The sequence below is a fragment of the Furipterus horrens genome, unplaced genomic scaffold (assembly GCF_987537825.1).
Source record: "Furipterus horrens unplaced genomic scaffold, mFurHor1.1.pri manual_scaffold_7, whole genome shotgun sequence".
NCBI lineage: Eukaryota > Metazoa > Chordata > Mammalia > Chiroptera > Furipteridae > Furipterus > Furipterus horrens.
The window spans coordinates 96,208,630-96,233,334 of record NW_028327177.1 but is presented as its reverse complement, the minus strand read 5'-3'; the positions used below and the strand labels follow the sequence as shown (position 1 = coordinate 96,233,334).

The 24,705-nt window shown below is 43.6% G+C and overlaps 1 protein-coding gene across 1 annotated transcript in view; it reads left to right on the top strand.

Annotated features, from left to right (window-relative positions):
- Positions 1–24,705, top strand: part of CACNA2D3 (calcium voltage-gated channel auxiliary subunit alpha2delta 3) — a 931,470-nt gene that overhangs the window by 502,376 nt on the left and 404,389 nt on the right. Inside the window, exons 10-11 of the mRNA XM_090284008.1 lie at positions 13,036–13,125; positions 20,125–20,238. Coding sequence (XP_090140134.1) covers positions 13,036–13,125; positions 20,125–20,238 — 204 coding nt within the window. The remainder of the gene's footprint in view (positions 1–13,035; positions 13,126–20,124; positions 20,239–24,705) is intronic.

Genomic DNA, 24,705 nt, shown 5'->3' with positions numbered 1-24,705 from the left:
TTTCAAAAGGCCGGTCTCCATTCCCTACTCACCTTAAGATTTTGATTCATTAAGGGCTGGGTGATAAACTAAGGCAGGTTTGTTTGCAAACCACTGCATTTGAGAGACTAGATATTACTCTTTCTGGCTTCTTGACTACAGAGTTTTCCAGGGCTCTTATGTTGGATATTCTTTTCAAACACCCCTTCTCTAATGCATAGCTTTCGTAGTTTCTCCTTCACCAAAAAGCAGCACTACCCTCTTTGCAAGTATGTGGTCAAGATACACATCCCAGTCTTGTCCTAGAACACAGGGAAGAATATGCAAGTGAGGCTTATATCTGGGTCCTGACTGAGTGGCTCAGCCAAATCTCCCACATCAATAACCTTTGAGAGTTTTCCCTCAAAGTCATGACTGGGTCTGAGCAAAATTTGAACACAGCCATGCTGTTTTGAATATGTGTTAAAATTGTATTCTGTGCATGGCATCCATGGATGGGCATTGCACAGAGTTGAGCTGGGGTTTAGTTATATGACAGTTCTAATTGTTGATCATTTCTCAGATTTTATTTCTGTTCCAGGAAGTTAGGTGAAAGATCTTTGCTAAGCATATTTTAAAAGACTCTCTAAATTCTCTGCATGTCATTTTATGTCCCAATTCAAGGACTCAGGCTGGCAATGACTTCCCTCATAGACAGCATCCCCTTAGCCTGGTGGTCTTTTGTCTTTGTTCTCAAGATTCTCAGGATGCCACTTAGACTCGAATCATTCAGCAGTGAAGTCATTTTTCTTCTAAAATGCTGACCAGAAGGGGCTATTCTGTTAATTTAGTATGTCTGCTCTTGTGCTCAAATGAGAAGTATCCATAAAACTAGGAACAGGGAATACTGAGGCCTGGGGCACATGGGTTTTCAGTCTCTTTTCTGCCTTGGTACCAGAAAGGGGACAGAGTGCACAAAAGAATCTCTGCAAATTTGGACAAGAATTAGCACTTCAGGGAAGGCAGTATTTCATCCATGGTGCTCCCTTGAACATGACATTCAGATTTTAGCAGTATGAAAAGGGAAAAGATTGAAAAAAATAAAGATGGTGCCTACTGTGGACATCCATATTTAAATCATGTGGTATTTTCTTTGTTCAATGAATCCAGGAAGGACTACATTACAAAGATGAGGTTTGAAGAAATTGTGCTGATGCCCTCACTGTCCCATCCCAGACTTGGCCCCCTTCTCCTTGCTCTGCTCTTCTTAGGGCCCTGTAGGGAGTGAAGTGGCACTCACAGCTGGACCATCAGCAGCACTGAGAAGGTGATTTCCACAAAGTGCCTCCTGGTAAAGGAGAATTTCTTCTGGTCAGGGTACCTGTGACCTAGGTACCCTAGGTAGGCTACAAGGCCTTTTTCCTCTAGATTTGTTCAGGAAACTCTCTACTGGACTCTCCCTTTATTGCCATCACATTAATCATTGTTCCAGTGACTCATAATCATAGCCCGCCTGGAATCAGAAGTAGCCTGAAGATCCCGAGCAACAAAGGAAAATGCCACATAGATGGTGAAGGTGAAGTCAGAGGGCAGGGAGTTCTCAGGGAGGATCTGCAACCCACACAGGGGACTTACACTGGCTCCTGCTTTTATTAGATTTATAAGGAACATCTTCCAGATGTCAGATGATTAGCATATTTTGTTATTTTTCTCTGCATGATGAGACTAATGATTTTCTTTCTAAAGTTTCTTTCATTTCAATTAGAAGTGAATAGAAATGTGTTAATTAAACTCATGGAACCTACTACCTACCAGGCTGAGAAGCAGATCGCCCCAGGGCTCTGGGAAGATTCCCTAACAATTGGGGAGTATGGCCAGAGGTGGGCAGGCAAAGGCCAGCTTATTAGTTTGAGGAGCCCTAGTGGCTGATCACCACCTCAGAACCAGCCGAAATGACTGGCACCATAGCAGCAGGTATGACTGGAGAGCAATCCCTGCCTTCTTCAGACTGGCAGTGTATGTGTTGAAGAGGGGCCCTTGAGTCCCCTGGGGCTGGGAGCAAAGCGAGTGTCTCAGTGAAGCACTGTGAATGTAGACTGCCTCCAAGACTGGGCATGAGGAAGAGCAGCCGTGGAACCTGCACAGGTGGGTATGAGTAAGAAACATCACTAAACTGTACACACGCAGTCATAAGACCTTGGAGTCATAAGACCTTTCACAATATACATTCTGTTTATTAATTTGCATTTTCACTTGTCAGGCTCACTGCACATTTATAAGGAGGCATTTTTCCTTCACCAAAACAACTTGAGTATTGAAAAGAGATTTATTTTTATTTTTACTATGATAGTAATTTAAATTTTTTTCCCTTTATTCATATGTCATAAAATCCCTTGTTGGAGAAATTTCTTCTGCTGTTTTGTTCACCTTGCCAGTGATTGAATCTTAATTTTTCTGGACTGGGAGTATGTGTGTTGTCCACAAAACTCTCTGTTGATTTCATGTCCTGTGGTCAAAAATCTATCTATTGATTTCCTGTTTTACAATGTGTGAATGACCCCAGGCCTTTGTCACTCTGTTCTGGAGGCCCATGCCCCACCTGCTGCCCTTGAGAAGGGCTTTCTGTCCTGTGTAATGAACCCTGCAACCTGTCATTTCATCTTAGCTCCGAGTCTTTTTGATCTTTAGACAATCATTTTAGCTAGTCATTTTATTGAACACAAGCCCTCAATGTGGCCAAGTTAATGCCACATCTGGTATCCTCTTAGTTCTCCAGGTCCATGGTGCACCATGTTCCTTTTCCCTCTGTGCTCTGGTCTCAGTGACCTTAATCAAGTCATTTATGTGTGCTCTGTTTCCTCCTGCCACAGGGCCTTGGCACATGTGATTTCTCTGCAATTCTCATGTCCCTCTTGCCTCTGCCTACTTAATTTCTGGGCCCTCCTTGGCATTTGTGTTGTGTGCTGCTGAAGTACCATGAGATTTTCCTTGATGGCACTTGTCACCCTTGCTTGTATCTGTGTGCTTATTGATAATTGCCTGTCTGCCCCCACTGGTATGTGAACTCTGTGGGCAGACACCAGATTTACTTTTGCTCTATTGATTTAGTACAGTATGTGACATTTGATTGATTCTTAATATTTGGTGACTTAATGAATGAATACAAACCAGCAGGCTGAGGATATTGGGATAAATACGCACCATGCAAAAAGGAATGAGAGACCATGATAGTGAAGATGTGGGGTTAATATAGTCAGATTTGAGTTCATACAACACAGATGGGGATTGGATCAAATGGATGCCCCTGGAGTGCCCCACCCCACCACAAGTGATGGAATTTGACTGCTCATTGTGGTCCTGGCCCAGCACAGAGCATGACTTAGTAGAGCACACACCTCCTGCCTCTTCCACCAAACGTTTTCTAATTTCAGCCTTTCTATCTTTTACCATGTTTCCTGTTCTTGAAGTAAATTCCTGACCCATGTCTAGTGATTACCTTACTTCCTTGTCACTTTGTCCATCACATAATTGGAATATAATTCCCACCACATTTTATGTCCCTTACGAGCTTCTTAGGCTACTGTTTACTTCTCTGCCCCTTCCATTGTCCCCCTTTTGTTCCTTCTTCTGTTCCTCCTTCCCTCTCATTTCCCAGGTGTGTACCCAAGGAAAACACAGAGGCTGCAGAGTGTGAGTAGTGAAGATTGAGGGTTTTATTGGACTCTTGGCAAAATGGCCAATTTTAGGTCAGGAGTGGAAAATGCACCAGATGAGCCTGGAACATTGTGCCTGTGGTGACGGCAGCTGTTGACTGTTGTAAAAGGACTTGGGTAGAAACCTGAAGAGAAGAGGCTCTGACTTGCCAAACATTAGCATCAGATTGAAATACAAAATATGTGCTACAGTCTATGCTGATACTAAAAAATGGAGCAGGAAAATTGTTCATGATAATGCTAAAAAAGAGAGAGAGCTCCTCATTGGGTACCTTTGGGCCAATCTTTTTTTTAAACATAGTAAACAGAGGGCATTAAGCATTTATCCAACTTTCGTCTACAAATGGTTCCTCAGGTAACTGCATACTGTAAGAAGAGAAACTCCCATTTCTAGAAGTTTCCAGGAATTTTTATCTAATAAATAGGGATGATAGAATTAATATGGCATTCCTAATGGATTAATGGACCTAGGCATTGAGGATCCGTGGCTGGCAGGATCACAGGAGATGATCAGATATTGGTCTGAAGGAAGTTAACAGCAGCACCAATGAAGTAAATGCCCAGTATATACCTGCCTGCCTGCTTGCTTACATACATGCATGATAAGCACTCACACCTGAATCTGAACAAGCTAGAATCTGATCAATTTACTAAAATGTAGGGGACAGAGGAACATGTTAAATTTCACCTAAGACGTGCAATCAGCAAAATTCAGATTCTGGGACATTCTTCATGACAAACAACTTTGTTTCTTCAATAGAAAATTTTAAGTAAAATAATGGAGAAGGAACTCTGGAGTGAGAGACTTGAGCAAATCCTCAACCAGTCACACCGTATGGACCTTATTTGAATCCTGATTCAAACTGTGTGACTGTGATTGACACAATGTGAAGAATGTATTGTGCATTTGTTTTTAAAAGTCTTTATCTTTCAGAGACATGTTATATTATCATAGTCACAGGTGAAATAATATGATGTCTGGGATGTGCTTCAAGATATTCTGGGTGAAGGTATATTAATTAAGTATTGTTGCGTGACAAAAGTTTCCCCAATTTAATAGCTTATTGCAACAAACATTTATCATCTCACACAGTTTCCAAGGGTGAGAGATCTAGGAGTGGCTTAGCTGGGTGGTGCTGGCTCAGGGTCTTTCATGAGGTTTCACTGAGGATGTTGGCTGAGGGTTGCAGTCATCCAAAGTCTTGTCTAGGGTGGAAGATCTGCTGAGCTCATTCATGCGGCTGTTGGCAAGAGAGCTCAGTTCCTTGGCAGCTGTTGGTTGGGAGCTTCAATTTCTCATGACATGGGCACTTCCACAGGACTGTGCTCCATGAGGCAGTTGGCTTCCCACAGTGTGAATTATCCAACAGAGACCAGGAGAGCAACTGTGGGTGAAGCCACAGCATCATTCCCCACCTCATCTTGCAAGTCATGTGCCATCAGCTCTGCTGCGTTCTCTGGGTCAGAGCCCAACCCTGGTGTAGTGTGGGAATGAGTGTCAGGTGGTGGCTTCTTATGCACATATGTAGGTAAGTAGGCAGACAGGCAGATATATATTTGAAATAAATACATCTTAATTAAATACAAGTTTTATAAATCTATCAATTTATGAATCTTCTAAGCGATCATACAGAAAAGCTCTGCTTTTGTTGTATCACGGGTCACACCTCTCTGCCAACTTGTCCCAGAATGAAGGTGGCTGTCTCTGAATGGGTGAGCATGGGGCAGATCATGGCACACCCATCATCACTCCCTGGACCGTGACTCCAAGGGTGTGTCCTCAGCACCCCGCACTTTCCAGACTGCACTGTAGCTGTGCTGTTGGTGTAAAGGACTGTCAGCCTAACTGTGAGGGGTGGCACGAGCCCCGCATTACCCTTAGCCCGGGTGCCAACTATAACTACACATCTCTTCAGAGCTGAAGCGTCCACAGAGCTTGGCACTTCATTTGGAGTAAACTGAAACTGACTTCTGTCTGCTCTCTCACACTGCAGCTGATGAAGCCGTTCTTTTTACAAGAAACAAATTGGAATCAAATCAAGGTTTTCATAAGTTTATAAAAGATGAACTTGGACCTTGGGAATTGTCAGAAAGACGTGAAGGGTGAGGCCTACTGCTTGCACACCAGCCCTCACGCCCAGCTGAGACACAAAGCAGGTGCTTCCGTAGCATTTGGGCTGTGGCTTTCCTCAGTCTCTCAGAGGTTCATAGAACTGGCTCCCTCAGACACTGGACAGGGAGGATGATGAGCTAATACAAAATGGCAGTGAGCCCCCCTGGATCCACCCTTGCCCTCTGTGGCCGGCTTTGGTGAAGGCTCCTGTTCCACTGTAGATATTTCCCAATTGCAGAGACTTGCCAATCCCCAGCTCATTACCATTGCCTTACACGGCATACTTAGTGTTCTTGCTGTGGAAATGAACTTGTAGCTAATCTGACTACCTGGTATGAAATAACATTCATTGTTTGCGTCCAAAAGATCCATCTTGTCTCTAATTTGGCATTAGCATTAAACAGCTGCTACCCTCAGACACTTCAATTTGTTATAGACGACATGAAGGAGAAACTGGGACTGGCTCAGACAAGGTTTGACCAATGTCTGTACTTTCTCCTCTAAATTGCAAACATCTGGGCCTGCCTCTTTAATACCAGCTTTCTTGGGACATTCTGTTTTCATGTTTGAGAAACACCATGTCACTGTCTGCTTTCCCCCTGGAATCAAATGAGAGTCTGATTCTCTGGAGCCCAGGTTTTGAGGTGGCAATGTGACAAGATGAATGCCTTTCTTGACAAATGTATTGACTAGGAATTGTCCTAGGTCACTATTGTATGTGCCTGAACATGCTGTAAAATTCAGTGAGGGGCCCTGGCTGGTGTGGCTCAGTTGGTTGACGCATCATCCCATAAACTGAAAGGTTGTAGGTTTGATCCCTGGTTAGGGCACATGCCTAGGTTGCAGGTTTGGTCCCCATTTGGGGTGTGTATGGGAGGCAGCCAGTCATCATTTCTCTCACATTGATGTGTCTCTCTCTCTCTCTCCTTTCTTCTCTGTCCAGAATTAAAAAAAAAAAAAAAAAAAAAAAAAAATCGGCCAAGGGATTTCTCAGACAGCACCGGAACCTGGGCGAATCATCCCAGGGTTGGGGTTGGGCAGGTATTGCCCAGGAGGAATTATGTCAGGACAAAGAGTCCATATTTATACTAAATTATTTTGTGGTCTAATATCCCAGTCATGTCAGAAGACAGGCGTGGGGGCCCCTTGAGTCTCTGACAAATGGGTTTCTGCAGTTTGGGTTTGGTGCTCAGTGGCAATGGGACTGATCATGGATTTTTAAAGGTTTATTTGGAAATTTCAATGAGGAATTTGACATCAGACTGAGATGGACATGATCTTTGGGACATTGATTGAACTGGCATGAGCAGTATTCCTGTTTCAGGAGCAAGGAAGTGGTACCACATGTGTTACTGACAGAGCTGAAAACTGGAGCGCCTCGACAGGGTTCATTCACCCGTAGCTTCTTCATTTGAGTTTGCCACCAACAGCCACAGTGCAAAGGAACCCAATGAAGTCAAGTATGTCTGATGCACACCTGCACTGATAAACGCCAGGATAGGAACAGCAGACTTCCCATACCTCCTTTGTTCACGTGCATGCTCTTGTTCCTTTGGACTTCATTTACAAATCACAAATTCAGAAGTAAAGTTATTAAGAATTCCAGTACAGTGACAGCAAAACATTAAACCAGCACAGGGACCTTCTTACATGGGGCCCCGTGCAGTTGCATAGGTCACATGCCATGGAGCCAGCTCTGAGTGGGATGGTGACTTTGCATGTGATCCAACAGACTCTGTGGCCCTGAATGCTGGACTCTGTCAGGAACCTTGAGAGCTGTGCCTGGGTGTTGGGAGGGGTTAAGCTATGGGACTTGGCACTTTGAAACTCACCTTTCTCATACTTGAACTGACATCTTGGACAAATATTTCACTATTTTGACTCTCCATTTGCTTCTATGTAAAATAGGAACATAATAATAGTACCTTTCTTTCATGGATGTTAGTATCAAGTGAAGTAAGGCAGGAAAAGCAGGCCGTGCCTGTCCTGCAGTTGTCATTGAGTCAGCCTTGGCAGCCATGGGGGGACTTGGGGTGAGAACTTCTGAAAGACTTCCCAGGGCTGAGGTGTTGCAGTGACCATCGTCCATACCTAATGTGCACAAGATTCAGGTCTGCTGAACAGGAGTGACTTGATGAGCATCCCTGATAAGGGGTTGTTAGCCTCCTCCTCAAACATCCCCAGCAAGGACCACTGGGTTCTCAAGGGCTCTGTGGACGGTGGTGGTTTTGTCTCCTGATGTTCACTTTCATGTTCATCCCCTGCTCTTAATTGGGGGGACTCAAGCATTTATTATAATTATATGGACAGGAAAAAACATGATTGCTGTTAGCACAGAGAGAGTTATCACTGTTGATTCAACTGAATCAAATGCTGGTGGAGGGAGAGGGTTATTTCAGCAGGACCCCGCTGGCCTGGTTGTTGTGCATGTTTCACAGAGATAAGCGGCCTCGCTGTGCCTGCTGGCGCCCGTGCACAGGAAGCCGTGGTGCTCAGGTTGGTTCACCTCCCCAGGCATTAAGCTGCCTTAATTGCTTTGGAAGCGAGGCCTTTTCCCGGGCAGCGGCATATGCTGCATGAGTGCCTGAAGCAAAGATAAAAAGCCACCCTCCTCCTCCTTTATTGAAGTTTAATAATGAAATGGAACTGTCACCACTTCCAATAAATTGTTTATTTTAATTTAGAAAAATAATGAAAACTGGCCACCTTCTGGCACACAGTTGTTGAGGAGTGTCTTCCTGGCTCGGGCAACCTTGAACCTTCTGTTCTCTGTGCTGGCTCTGGAAGACACGCAGGTCTTGGTGTCAGTGAAATCAACCATGTGTCTCTCTCCATTTAATAAAACCTGGACCTTCAAGGGCAACGTAAGTCATTTTTCAAGGTGTATTAGATTGTAAAGTTGTGAACCAGGAAGATGGCATAGGGAACATTGTGTAGGTTTTTTTTTTTTTTTTTTCAAATATTTCTTTTAGTGAAGATGATATTGAAAGTCTCCCCTTTTTCTGCCATCATGGTTCTTTCAGATGGCTTTTCTTTTCCTGTAATATCAGGGAGAGGTTAGCCCAACCCCCTTACATTAGAGGGAAATGAAGGCTCAGGTGAAGGAAATATCTTACCCAGGCTGACAGAGAGGGTGAGTGGCAGATTGGGAACTGGAATTCAGGTCACCTGCTCCTACCTGCTGACCGGAGGCATTGCCACTCTCACTCCCTGTGTGGGAGCTTTCCCATCCCCATTTCACAAGGGGTGAAACTGGGGCCTGAGATCCAAAGCGACTTGCCTTGAGGTCTCATAGTTGGTAAATGGTGTAACTAGAACTAGGACTCAGTCTCCTGAATCCTAGTTCAATTGTTGTTTTGTTCCCCAGAGTCCATGGGGTCTATATACCAATTGCTTATATATAATGATTATATGATTGCATTAAATAGAACAATTTTTGAATCTTAGGGCAGCCACCACTGGGAGTAGAAAAAAGGAAATCTGTATTGATAAGGAGGCTGCAGGGCAGTCAACCAGGCTTCTTCATTCCTTTTCAGACACCACCCTTGGAGGCATGTGGTTAGGTACATCTTTAGCAGATTCCTCCATGCCATGGCAATGCAAGCACACATAGAGCATGCTGGGTACAAAATGCCTTGCTCTCCATTGCACAGCCCCTCACACAGTGTGTGAAAACCATTAAGTGCAATGACAGTGGTGAAGGGGAGAGCAGGCATAGCTGAGATGAGGAGGAACATTATAATGCAGAGGGAGCTGCAGGGGGACATTGTCTCAATCAGGGTCATTGTAATAATCCTGGTCATTAAGGTCCTTTCCATTAAGGGGCCCAAATCCAGCTAAATCTGGTCAGGCAAAGAAGCAAATCTGTTGACCCCCTTACCTGCAAATGCTAAGCATGGTTGGATCCAGGGACTCAAGCCATGCTCTCATGATTCTCTCTTGCCTCCTCCATTGTGGGCTCTGTCCCCCTTGGCTGTCACCATTATTCAGGTGAGCTCTTCCTGTGCCATGGCTGTGGGCAGCACCAGGCTTCTGCCCTCACCTCTCAGGCTCTCAGTAGAGAGTCTACTTCCCCACATATCAGTACAAATCCAGGGATTGCATCACTTTTCTATACCTGACCATAGTCGATGAGGTGGAATTCACAGATTGGGCTGGCCTGATAAGTAGGTCCACCCCTTGATCTGGGAAGGAGGGAACAAGAGGTCAGCCTTACCTAAATCATATAAATTTGAGCAGTGGGTGAGAAGGAAAATTAGAAGAAGGGGAATGGATGATGGACAAGCAAAAACACACGTCTCTACTGGGTAAAAGCCTTAGAGTTTCCTCCAACTGACCTTTGGTCAGTGGCGTGGTGAGGAGGAAGCCCTTGTGTCTGTAGGTCAGCACTGTCTAATAGAACTGCATGCAATGATGGAGAAACACCCTTTCTCCTTCCCTGTCTGGTGCAGCAGCCACCGGACAGGGGCTACTGAGCATTTGAAATGTGGCTAATGAGGATGAGGAACTGAGTTTTTAATTTTAGGTGATTTTAATGAAATTTAATGTAAACAGCTACATGTAGCTCATGGCTACCATAGTGGACAGAGCAGAAGTTAGTGGAAGCTGATTGTGGGAGATGTTTTTGTGGCAGAAAAGACCCAGTTTTGTGTAAAAGGAGTGTTAGGCTGAGCGTTTAATGCAGGCTGGAAGGCCAGGAGGATGAAGCTGATTTTTTTCATGTTATGGAGTAGGAGCTAAGGGAGTTTGAGTGAGAGGGGGGGAGGAGGGAAAGAAACAAAGAGAGAGTTCCTCTTCTGTGATGTCATTTGGAAACCCTTAACCTGAGGAAATATTTTTCCGATCTAATATATGAACCAGATCTGTACCAGGAAGAAACAAAATCACAAGTATAAAAGTGAGTTCCATGACATGTTTTTACATTTGACCCTTAAGTATCCAGTAATAAAAGCAGCCACTGCCTGACACATCTTTCTACACATGACTTGCAGCTACCATGGATTGAAAGAAAAAAATTAAAAGGGATTGCTGACTTATTTAAAAAAAAACAAACTATATAAACTTGTGTGACTGAGCACAATTAAATGCAGTTGACAGAAATGATATCAGATGGATAGAATGAATCTGTCAGGGCAGGGTCTAGTCACTGCCATGTGAGCCTGGGGTTGGTTAAAGACCAGCTTGTCTGCTGGCAGCGTGATGGGCATGTGTGGGATGACACTTGCTGAGCCCGAGTCCTCATGGTGGTTCCCTTGCCCACGAGTCAGGTTTCCCAGGGTGGTTGTGCTTGGTGAAGGTAGACTGGTCTGTTCTGATCCCCTCTGGCTCACTCGCAGCCGGGACCCCTGGGCTTCCTTAGCTTCACTTAACTGCACAGCATTGTTCAGGAGTGCTCATGCAGGACCTGTCGTGAGCTCAGTGTCCTGCTGGGCCTTGAACATCAGGCAGGAAGAATGGAGAAGTACAGGGCTTGGTTCCAAAAAAAAGCAGGTGTGTCATGGAAAGAAGGACAATCAGAGTGGGTGAAGCTGACTTAGAAAGAAGCCTGGACCAGGCAGCTAGGAGGTGTGTGCATTTGGGCACAGTGCTGAGCCTCCATCTCTCCATTTGAAAGGTGGGGTGATGGAATCTTATAGAATTGTTTGAGGATTCAGTTACCTGGTATTTGTTAAGAACCCATCACAAAGCAGGCTTTGATCACCAGGGCTCCTCTATGTGGTTGCTGTGGGCCAGGGGAGGGTCTTGTGGGTGGTATAACTATCCCCAGGGTGAACGATCAACTTTAAAGCCAGCCTTGATTCGTGTGAGGCATGGATGTCATTAAAGCTGAATAACTGTGAGGAGCCCACTAGAACTCTAGTCCGTTCTGCCAGCAGGCCTACAGCCTGTCTCCATGAGCCAAGGCCCTGGTGCTTCTCGAGAGTGCCCAGGCAGAAAAGCATCTTTGAACCATTAGATAGGTCCTAGCATCGGTATCTATGATCTGACTCTGTAATCAGTTTCAGGGTCCTAAGGCACATGCATCATGAGTGGGTGTTGGTGTCTGAATGCTGATGGCATGTTGGAGCATTGCTGGGTACCAGAGAATGGTAAGGGAGAGAGAGAGAAAAAAAAAAAAATCCTAGGCCAGGAAATCACCAGCAAATGTTTTCCATGATCCCACCCTTCCTGCCCCTCTCCCTCCTGGTGACTTCTCCAGCTAGTTCCCTCAACAGACAGGGTATGGATTCCTTTTCAACAGAAAAGAAATGGTTCCAGACTGGGTCAATTAGAAAATAATGCCAGGCAGCCTTGACCTGGCTTTGGGTCAGTGGACATTGCATGCATTCAACATGTCCCTAGACAATGTGCCTGGACTTGTTCTTGCCTCCTTGTTAGGAGCAGAAACATGTGGGGTTCCAGTTACTTCCTTTTGTCCACTTTACTCTCCAGGTGATGCTGGGCTTCTGTGGAATGGACATAGCCAGGAGTTCTTAGGGGCTGCTTCCCAAGAGGCTTGTTCCCATTCTGCTTATTCCTGAAGCTCTTCTGATGTCTAGCCTGTGTCTCCCAATTCTCATGTGCTCCAGTCTTTATCCTTGCTCTTTGGAAATGGTTACTGAGCACTTTCTGTATATCAGATATGTATGTGATAGTCATGGGAGGCAGAGTAGGCAACCAGACAGGCCCTGTCTTAGCAACCTCTTGAGTGAGGACAAAATCTAATCAGACTCTTACACACCTGGAGCGCAATGTGCTGCCCGGTAGGTCTGAGCATGGGATACAGCACAGGGTCCCAAGGTGTAAACATTCTAAGCCAGTCTCAAAGTTGGGTGGCCTGGGAAAGCTTCTCAGGCAGGAAGGGGGTGATATTTAAAATGATGTCCCAAAAGTACGTGGTGGAGAGCCTGGCAGGGGAGAGAGGGAATGAGTGGAGAGTGGGTCCCCAGTGGAAGGAGCATGCACAGAGTCCTAAAAGTGACCAGGAGAGGAAACTTCAGAGGAAAGCAGGGATTTTAAATGAATTCAGTGCTTTTCACCAGAATTCAATAATTTCTTTTTCTCTAAAATCTAACCAAAGCTAAAAAATGGATATGGAAGGTGAATTTTATATTAAGTAAGTCTCATCTTTTAAATTTTGAAGAAAAAATTTTTACCATTTGGGTCTGAGATTCATTGTTTTTGCCTTAGCATACACCTGCCTGTTCGTTCAAGGTTGGTGTTTCGCATAACAGGACAGACACTAATGGATCCTCTGCTTTGTTGTTTCAGCACTTCAGGGAGCACCTGGACAAACTTGTTGCCAAAGAAATTGGAATGCTGGATATAGCTCTGAACGAGGCCTTCAACATTCTCAGCGATGTAAGCTCCTCCTTGATTTCTTTTCTCTTGTTCAGCAGGATAGATGTGATTATTTTTTTTTAGTTGTGGACCAGCATTATCCTTAGTCCTGGCAGTCACTGAGCAGTATCCCCAGGCACAGATGGGAGACTGAGGGGCCGCTGGTGAGGGCTGGGGAAGCAGGTCCAGCCAGGGAGGCCACACAGCCCCCTGCTGGGAAGAGTTGGTGGTGCAGTCCAGTCAGGGGACTCGCCCACCAGCTGAGCTCTGGGACCTCATAATGCAGATTTCTTTTCACCTGAGAAATGCCATTGTTTTTATAGAGTAGGCCCATTTCTCATCGTGTGTGGCACCGAGTCCTTGAATGTGACAATGTTCCCAGGGCGAAGGGCTTCTCTGTGCAGTATGTTTAGGGAGTGCTGTACCTTTCCTTCCCTCTCTTCCAGCCCCTTGGAAATTCCCCGAAACACTACCAGAGTCAGGGTTCCAATAACTACTGCAGGAATGAATTCTGTTTAATTTGATGTTTTTCACACTTTGAACAAAGAACGGTTTTTCGTGTAGCTCGTGTTAACAACTCATGGAATACTTTAGGGAGTGCTGGGCTGGTGATTCTTTTCCTTGAATCCAATTGTGTTATGTTAGAACAAATGTGACTTTTGTGTTCTTGTTATTCTGTGAGAGTAGTTTAAAAAGTGATGACCATCTGTGTCATTTATTTAGTTAGTATGTATTGTATGCTTTTTCATGTCAGACACTGAGAATACACCAGGGAAGAGAATGGGGAAACTGTTTGCCTTAATGGACCTTACATTTTAGTACAAAGGTCAGCAAATTTGGGCCCATGAGCCAAGCCCAGCCTGCACCCTGTCTTTGTAAACAACGCTTTACTGGAATGCAGTCATGCCCACCTGATTATGCATTGTCATTGGCTGCTCTTGTACTACATTGGCAGAGTTGATTAGTTGCACTAGAGGCTACATAGCCTACAAAACCTAAAATATTTACTATGTGGCCCTTCACAGAAGAAGTTGGCTTATCCCAGTTTTCATGAGAAAAGACAGATGAGCTGAACATTCCTGTGAAGAACAGTAGCAGCGCTGTGTCAGCATGTTGCTGCTTTATAGTGAGGCCAGGGGAGGTCTCTCTGATGAGGTGGTCTTGCAATAGAGACCTGAAGGAAGAGAGGGAGCAGCCATGTGGATACTCCAGCAAGAAGCTTCCAGTAAGAGGGACAGAAATACAAAGGCCCTGAGGCAGGAGTGTTAGGCATATTTACACTACAGCGTGGAGACCAGTGTGACAAAAACAAAGTGAGGAAGAGACAGATGCTGAGGGTTGAGAGCACGGGGGCAGCAAGAGCCAGGCCATGTGGGGCTGTAGAGACTCTAGTGAGGACTTTGGCTCTCGCTCTGATTGTGTGATTGGGATAGAAAGTCTTTGGAGTCTGAGCAGAGAATGACATGATCCAAGTTGGGTTTTAGCAGCATTTGGCTGGCTGCTGTGTTTAGAAGCAACTGTAGGAGGGCAGGGACAATGGGCAGGAAGGCCATTACATTATCTGGGTGACAGATTATGATGGCTTGGGCTAGGGAGCCAGAAATTAAGATGTTAAGAAGCAGAAAAATAGAAGCACTCTAAGCATTTCAAACAGCAGGATTTTAATTCTGGCAATTGGTTGCATAGGGGATGGAAAAGCTGAGAAACCAAACAGGGAATGAAAGAATCCACAGATTATTTCCAGCAGGAGGCTGCTCCTCTCTGGGGCAGGAGGGACAGCAGGAGGGGTGAGACTCCATCAGAGCCTTCTCACTGTGGCCATCCAGATGGGAACAGAACCACAGAGGTGACTATCTCGCTGGGATCACGGCAGGAAGGGCCAATCCTGGAGAAGCTGGGCCTGGGGAGGAGACTCAGGTATTGCCAGAAAATGCCTATGCCCTTGAAGTTGAGAGAAAGGGAGAAATTGCTTAGAGACCTCGCTTCTCCCTTGTGTCCTCCAGTATTCTCCTTCAAATGAACCTTGTCAAAGTGCTGGGGGCCCTGGGAAATGCGGTTTCTCAGGGAAAAGGTAGGGGGTGAAGCTGAGAGCAAACAGGCAGTAAAAGGAGCAACCCCTATGTTGAGGTGTCACAGAAGCTGGGAGACCAGTAGGGGTTCAGAGGCCTCACTGCACTGGGTCTCTAGGCAGCTCCACGGGCTGGTTCTGGTCAGACTGCAGCATTCCGCCCACACTGCATGGGGTATATGCGGTGATCAGGTATGCCTGATTCCCAGACTTTCATAGTTTCTGCTCAGCTACCTGGTTCCTCAAACCAAGGGTAGGATCTGATTCTAGACTCTCTTTTGCTGATAATACTTATTGGTACCCTAAAGACCATTGAGGTCTCAGCCCTAAGCCAATGTCACCACTGCAAAAGAGAGAAAAATCAGGACAGGTTCCATGCTAGCTTCTTCAATATAAACCCAAGGCCATCCCATCTCACTCACTCCAAGGGGCTGTCGGCTGTAGATACTTGACATTTATGCAAACCTCAGTGTTTAGGGCAGCGCATTTCTGTTAACAGCTTATTCATAATTTAGAAACATACCTAGCCAGAGCAAAGGGCCAAACTACAACTTTAAATTCCAGTTTGAACCCTGAATAGATGCCGTCTCAAGGCTTGGGGAGAGACATTTCCATTTCATCTCTTGCCATTGGGCTTTTTATTGGGGGAGGGTGACATTGGGTAATACAATTACATAGATTTCCTTTGTACGCTTCTATAATACGTCATCTGTATATTGTATTGTGTGTTCACCACCTGAAGTCAAGTCTCCTTCCATCACCATTTATCCCCCCTTCACCCTCTTCTACCTCCCTCTGGTAATCACCATATATTTTCTGTGTCTATGAGTTTCTTTCTTTCTTTTTTTCTTTCTTTCTTTCTATTTTCTTAACCCCTTTACCATTGAGTTTTTAAATAGCCAAACATGTCGGAAAAAAAACAAAACAGATAGTTAATCTCTTATGTAAATGAGGCTTTAGCTATTCCCAGTTCACCAATATGATCTTTACATGATATATTTCTCTTGCTGTGTATTGTGCCCTCCTTTACAAGCCAATATGAAATAAAAAGTTATTTCTTAAACACACAAACATATAATTTCTCTCTCTTGTGCACACACACACACACACTCACATACTCACAGTTGAAATTATGATTGTGGCTGGAACTTAGAATGGTTCAGAGGTTACTATAACTAAAGAAAGTTAATTCTGTTTTGCAATTACCTGCATTTCAGTTTCAGTATTTGCCCAGATGACTTAAAGGCTTACAGTTGCTGTAAAAACAGCTGTGAAAGGAGCAGTCAAATAAACTTCTAAGACCCTTCTGGCTATTGATCTCTGCCGCATTCATTCAATTCTGTAAGAACACAGAGCCAGTTTGCTACAGTAGTTAGCATCTACCTTGTCATGTGACAACTGCAATTATCATTTTTGGTGATGAATATGATCTTTGCAGTGATTACCTTTTAAAATTTTTTCTTAGCCAATTAAATAAAATTCGGTGACATTTCAAAGACTGTTAATCACAACCAAATGCTTTAAATGTCAGGATGCATTGAAATTTTCTCTGCTAACTGATGAATCACTGAGTTAATTGTAGTTCATCATCAGACCCTTGTCATTGTTATTATTATGGAAAACACTTTCATCACTCTCGCTATTCAATAAAAAAAAGTTCCAGGCAATATGAAGAGAAGAGATATTACTCATCAAAGCATTTGAACTTAATTGCATTCTCCAAAATTCTCCAACTGCAGATTGCTGCAGAGAATACCAAGGACTCAGCCAGAGAAGAAAGTGATGTTATGAAGTAAACAGCTCTGGGCAGTCGATTCTTCTAGACTGCATTATTCAGATATCTCCATTTCCCACTCTTCCTTGACATTTGTTTTTTTGAGGGGGGGGGGCAGTTTTTCCAGGATGTTTTTAAATGAGTTGCAGGAACAACATCCCCTAGTTATCCTGATTTTTTCCCTTCGGGGGCCTCTGTGATCTGAAGCATAGATCACCTTTATTCAGGTAGCCTGCTACTGGATTTATTTAATGACTTGAAGGCTGCGTTGAATGCAGGCTTCCCAAAACACCCCCAGAACAACCTGTTGAAAAGATAAGGTTACAAGCTGTTTTTTCTTAGTACAATAAGGAAACAAAATATACTCTAATGTTAGAATCTTAGTAGTCTCTCAGCATGGAAAAGACAAAGTCATTTATTGAGACTGTGAAGTCTGATTGAAGGTGGGTCTTTCAGGGTGGAGGACAGGGAAGAGGCTTAGTTAAAACCTGGTATGAATCCTAATTTTATAGTGCAGGGTTGGTGGATGCAGCAAGGGGAAGATTCTGAGGTGAGGGTTCAAAGACTCTTAGGGTATGAATTGTCCATTGATGCTTTCTGTTGAAGAGTTGATGGGCTTTAAAGGAAGTTCCTGGAATAAACAATAAAGTTATTTGCAATTTTTTAATCTTCCTCAGCAGGAGTTTTCTTGAATATTGTTTTGTCAACAAAGGCCGTAGAATAGTACTTATGTGAAAAGGTTTGTGGTGTGTGGTTTTCCTTGTCAGGTATTTCTACCTACTGATTTGTATCATGGGCCATGTCTGCTCATTAATTCAAGGACACCTGTCCAGTCTGAGTTGCAGGAGTAGCTTCCAGAGCCAAGACTTAAGCGAGGCAAGTGTCTAGGGCACAGAATTTAAGGAGCACTTACTCACTCTCAGGTGGTAGCCCTAGTGACTGCCAAGTGACCCTGGAGCCCAGAAAAGGATGAGGAAAGGAAAAGGAAGGAGAAGGAAATGAACATTTGTAGATTGCTACCATGAATCCCTATCTGCTCAACGACCTTATTGGGAGGCTGTAGGGTGTGCTTAATCTGGGAGTAGATTCTGGAGCTGGACTGCCTGGGTTCAAATATCAGCTATGGCAGATAGTAACTGTGTGACCTTGGACAAGTTAGCTAATCTCCCTGTGCTTCAGTTTCCAAACCTGTAAAATGAGGATGATGATAGTACCTACATCATAAGTTAGTGAAGATTAAGTGTATACTTGTAGCCCAGCATATAGTGAAATTTAAACTATGTTATAACAACCAGGTAAGCATGGTATTCCCATCTTATAAGAAAAAGACACTCAACCTAGGCACAGTTTGTAGTGCTGGGATGGGGTTATCTGCTTTGCACTATCTAGTCCTTCTCTATATTGCGGTTCACTTATCATGGCCTCACTGTATCACGTGGTTTTTATTAAATATTATATTTAATTATTTATCACCTGTTTTTTGCTACATTGCAGGATTTTGCAGTACTGTATAAATATGTTATTAAAGTTACATAGGTTTAAGAGTGTAGAATAAATGTAAGGTTCTTACTTCACGGGGGTGTGTGTGTGTGTGTGTGTGTGTGTCTAGAACATAATACCAGTGATAAGTGAGGGAACACTGTATACCATCGTGTGCCATGAATGTTTTGAGTTGGCTTTGATCTGTCCCAATGTGGCCACAAGGCAATTTATTTCTTCCATTTATCCATCCATCCATCCAGTTGATTATAGTCTTCTTTCAAGTTATTGCATCTTCAAACTCCACATCAGAATTCTAAGTGCATGGAGACTGGGCATTAAACTTCAACTTGAATGTTTTATTAGCTCTTTGGTTCACCAGGAGCCAGCAAGATTCAAAAACAACTTCTATCCTTTGCCAGTTTCACAGTCCAAAGTTTGAGCATGCTGAACACACGCCCAGTGCCATGGTACGTGCTGCTTTGTCTGCCCTCTGGAATGCGCTTCCCCCAGACACTTACCTCCTTCAGGGACTACTCAGATGTCACCTCCTCAGTGACGTCTTCCCTGACTACTTTTTCTAGTTACCGCCTTCCCACTTCCTATCTTTTTTCTCTACCTTTTTCCCCCTTCTTAGCATCATCATGCTCAAACATACAGTATAAGTTACTTATTCACTTCATTTTTATATGTCTCCCCAAGTAGAATATAAACTACATGAGGGAAGGGATTTTTGTATGTTATATTTCCAGCACTATGTGGGCTTCCAATAAATAATTTTTGAATAAGTGAATAAACTTTATAGATTATAATGGATGGAGCTTTACTTCTGAAGGTTAAAGGCTTCTTATGTGTCTCCCATGCCTTGGCATTATCTTGTAATTGTAGGGTTTTTAAAGAACACGATGTTGCTTTGAATTGCAGCATTAATAACATTAATTAAGGGAATTCATCACACAAAGTTCTGGCAAGTGCAGTCAGTCACCCTAGTTTACCTCTCACAAAGGCTGGGATTTAAAAAAATGTTATGTAAAACCGAAAGCTGAAGAAATTTAGGGTTTTGTACACCCGTGGGTACAATCTTGGAATTTCAGCATGCTGCACATACTGTCATACATAAACTAATACAAAATGTTACATGCTAACAAATATATATTTAAAATAAGCCCTAAAAAGGGGGTGCTTACACTTCTAATCTGAATTGCCATGTTCCTGACTTTATTCTCTGTATGTCCAAAACCTCTTTGATTTTACTGTATAGTCAGCTTGGATCCATTAGACCCATTCAAACCAGACTCAGATTTTAAAAGAGATGTTGTCTGGCACATAGTCTGCTGCCCGCATAATGTCTTTCTGTAAGGTTATTGTGCCAACTCCTCTGGGCTTGTACTCTGAAGCTCTATCCACACTTGAAGATAGGAGAGGTTATGCGTATTAGAATCTCCCTTCCCACCTTATGCATGTTTTTCAGAAATCCCTTCTGCAGTCTGTGTTTCATTCCAAGTTGTCAGAGTCAATTTGGTGATTTGTGGGAAGGGAAAGGCTTAGAGTGTAGGCTTTGTGTTGTGCCTACACGAGGTGCACATGACCTCTCCTTTCGCGAGGCTTCCAAAGCCCAAGATCTTATTCCTCTGAAGTCTCAGGGATACACAGAGCTCTCCGGTGTGTTTTTTGATCTTGCGCTTATTTCCTCCCACAGTTCAACCACACAGGACAAGGAAGCATCTGCAGCCAGGCCATCATGCTCATCACCGATGGGGCCGTGGACACCTATGACACAATTTTTGCGAAATACAATTGGCCAGAGCGAAAGGTAAGTGGATGCGGATGCTAGCCTTGCAGTGTGGTCCACGGAGAACCTTCGTTGTGTTGAAGCCTCCAGATTATTCACAGATAAGTGCCCTGTGTAGATTTAATCTCATAATAACCTATGGTTTCTCAGCCATGGGGTTTTTTGTTCACCAAAATGAAACTATGGCTTTCCTTTTTCTCAAAATAAAAAAATTTGGGATGAGAGAAGAAACCCATAAAAATATGTTCAACACATTTGGTGACAAGACTCATTGTGAAGCATACTTTGTCTCTTCGGGACAGTGCTTCTTTTGTTGCCCCTGGAACTGGAGTTGCTGGGTGGCTCAGCATCTGCAGAGTGGTAAAGTCAGCCATGCAGCCCTGCAGCCACCTCCGTCATGTTTCCATGTTTCTACAGTTCCTCCTTGAGCCCTTTTTATCCTCCCCTGAAACTTCTTTCCAACCCCACCCCTCCAGCACTGTTTCCCACCTATGTCAAAGTTTGTTCTCTATTCTAGTGACTTGTTTTCCAGATTGGCATTTATTTATCTGATGAACTTATTTGTTAGGGTATTAATAATGGATATTAACATTTTAGGTGCCTTTTGAGTGTCTATACTCAGAGGTTCCACAAGCTATTAGGCGTTTTGAATTCCTTGGGCAGAGCTCTTAAGTTATGGATATATGAACCCTACTCTAGGCCTACAGAATCAAAATCTCTGAGGATATGTCCCAGTAATCCATATTTTTCATAAGTTCCTCAAGTGGGCACTAATCAGCAGATGGGCAGTTGGTGCCCACTCTCTCACCTAAACAGTGAAGTTGGAGCAGGAAAAGAGGTCAGTCAGACAGGGTGCTGACCTGGGACTATCACAAAGGTGTTTTTCTATCCCACGTGCAATGGCACCACTCTGACTATCTCTATAGGTGCGTGATACCATCCAGATCAGGTTCATCCTCCTTTTTCTACTTTGAATATTTAATTTCTGGTCATTGAATTAACCGTATACACTTGGCCAAAAGAAACAGAACACAAATGGCAATTATGCTCTCAGCTGTATCCAGGGAGCATGTACCCTCAAGGGAGCATGTGATGCTGTTCCCTATTCCCTTGTTCATTCTTGGTCCCAACATGTCTCTGACAACATAGGCATCCTACCTCACCAAGTGTGAGTCTGGTTTTTAAAGATACATACCTTTTGTACATGGACACCAACTTCTTTCCCCAAGTCTCACCCTTAGAAGCAGCCATCAGTTCTGAGGCTGGAGGCAAAGCTAAAAGGGCTGGGCTCACTAGGAGAATGTAGGACTCTGACATGGCACCTGCCTGAGGTAGCTAGGAATAAATTCAGTTGAATGCAACTCCTACAATAAGCACCGACTTTAGAATTCAACCCTGAATAAGATGGATGTTTACTGTTGGACAAGGTGATTTTACATGCTGTATTTCAGGTGATGATTTCCAGGGAGAGGTAGAGGCCAGAGTTCATTCTTGATAAATGTATGTGATGTGAAGGGAGGATCATGCATGTCTGCAGCATACATCCTGGTGCTGGGTACATGGCTGGCACACAATGCACAGCCCTGAGGGGTGGCTGAGTTGACTGAGGGCTAGGAGGGAGGCCACACCACAAGTGGTCATGGATATTTCTTACAGCGTATTGAAGGATATTTTAAATTATTTAGGGCCATCTTAATAAAAGAAGATGAAGGAGCCTTTTAATAATCAGCTCCATTAACACCAAATGTGTTGTCATATGAGTCTCATGCACAGAATCACATGAATCCCTCCTGCTTGGTGATACTTAATGGAGAACAGTTGCCCAGAAATATTTGTATTTAAACATTATGGCATTACCTACAGGGAGAGGCATAGGATGAAGCCTGCGAAGTCATAATTCTTCAGACAAAACACAAATTTCAACATATCTTTCCAAAGAAACAATGTTGACTTTAGGCCAGGTGCTTCCTTGGATTAATTGGAACCAGTGTCCTGGAAATTTCAACTTTGTGCAAAAACAGTTTCATCTACTTATAAAGTACTATCAAGCAGAAGCAGATTTCTTTCTATAGTAAGAGGGTATTTTTCTATGATTAAAAATTAATAGCATGCCCTGACTGGTGTGGCTCAGTTGGTAGGGGATCATTTTGCAAAGCAGAAGGTCACCAGTTTGATTGCTGGTCAGGGCACCTGCCTAGGTTGCGAGTTTAGTCCCAGGTCTGGGCATGTACAAGAGGCAACTGATTGATGTTACTCTCTCACACCAATGTTTCTCTCCCTCTCTTTCTCCACCCTTCTCCTCTCTAAAAATATATATATATAAATAAAATCTTTAAAAAATTTAATAGCAGGATACCTTTCCTTTTTGCTCCATTCTGGAAAGTTCCATGACATTCATATATGTATATATTCATTTTCTTCATGATGGCTTCTCTGTGAAAGTGCAGGTAAAAAATATACATAAAACTCCAATGTGATTTAGCTCTGGGTTAAAGTGAGATGATGGGCAACGTCTAAACAGTCATCTTTCTCTATTATTTTGAACATCAGATATTTAGGAGAGTTGTGTCATGCTGTAGTTGATAATCTTTCAGATTATAGAAATAGGATATAAATCCCTCCTGAATGGGTTCAAGAGAAGGAAAAATTGTGTTAAGGTTAGAGCCTGAGTAGTCTTTCTCAGACTTGAGCAAGCATCAGACCCATTGAGGGGGGCATGTTCCAGTTCCAACAATCATTGCTTACCTGTCTCTAGTGTTCCTGATTTAGTAGTGCTCTGCAGGAGCTGGGAATGAGCATTTCCTGCAAGTTCCCAGGTGATGCATTTGTGTGGGAGAAGAGTCACACTGGGGAACTACTATCAGGAGCTATAGTCCAGGGTGTGGTGTTTAGTTACTCTGGGCTCTGTCAACCTGACAAGGACCCATTCCCTCAGCCAAATCCAGTACCCAGGTATATGCTTCTTGGCCCATACTTTAAAATATTGCTAGTTACTGGTCATCATTTAAAAATCTGGCTATACTATATAAAATTTTTAAGTTTTAGTTTTTCTCATAAATGGATACACTTGACACTTTGGAGCCAACATTCTTATATGACAAAAAAATGACTGGAGCTAAGAAATGGCTGCCTCCTTAGACAGCAAATGCATGCTCTATTTGGCCATGACCTTCACCATTCTGTCATTTCCTATAAGCCCTCTTCATTCATATGCTTTACATGCCCACAGATATGCAGTTCTGGATTTAGAGTCGTGGATTAACAGGTACTGTTTCAAAGGTGTGGCTTATATTATCCATCCTTTGGGGATTTGCTCTTTTCTCTTGGGTCTGCCCTAAGCTTTCCCTTTTTCCTCCGGTCAGAGACCATCTTTTCTTTGCCTGAACCCTAAACTTTAAAGTTTCTCAGAATTATGATAAGGGAAACATAGCTTCATGGTCAGTACTATAATTATTTCTGGGCCTATTTTTCACCTTCATTGGTTTGGTGAGTCCTTAGAGACAGATTGTGCACCTTTGAACAGTCCCACCACCATGTACCATATCTCAGCCCTGCTGAGTAAGGCATAGACACCGTGGGATAGTGCCCCAATTCCTGCCCCTTGGTATTTACACCTTGTGCAGTCTCCTCACCTTGAGTGTGGTAGGACCTGTGATTTGCTTCTAACCAATAAAATATGGTAAAGATGAAGGTGTTTTTTGGATGTAATCAAATTCTCAAGTCAGTTGATTTTGACCTAATCAAAAGGGATATTATTGTGAGTGGGCCTTATTTAACTGAAAACCTTTAAGAAAGGGACTGAATACCCCCTGAGTACAGAGAGACTCTTCCTGCCAATTTAAGTAAGTGTCTATCTGGAGAAGCCCTTGTGACAAGGACATGAGGGCAGGCTCTAGGATTTGGGGGCATTCTCCAGCCAATAGTCAGCAAAAAGCTGGGTCCTCAGTCTTCTAGCCACAAAGAAATAAATTCTGCTACCCATCTTAATGAACTTGGAGGCAGATTCTTCCTTAGTCTGACTTCCAGATGAAAGTACAGCCCAGTCATCACCTTTATTGCAGCCTCATGAGACCCAGCTAAGCTGTGTCTAGACTCCAGACCCAAAGAAACTGAGATAACAAATGTGCGTTAAGCCACAACATTTTTGCTAACTTGTTATGCAGCAGAAGAAGCAAGGAAAAGGGAGAAAGAAAAGACAATAACTTATGCAGCAATACTATAAAATGTCCCCAAATTTAGTGGCCTAAAATAACAGTTTATTATTGTAGTTCTTGTAATTCTGTAGTTTAACTGTGTGGTGATTCTGCTACGCATGGTGTCAGGTGAGGTCTCTAGTTAATCTGCATTCAGCTGGGAGCTTGGCTGGGCTGCCTTGGTTTCCCTCACCATGACCTCTCTCTCCACATGGTGTCTAATCCTCCAGGGCCACCCTTTGAGTTTTCTCTCCCTAGTATGGTAATCTGGACTTCCTTACAGTATAGCAACTGG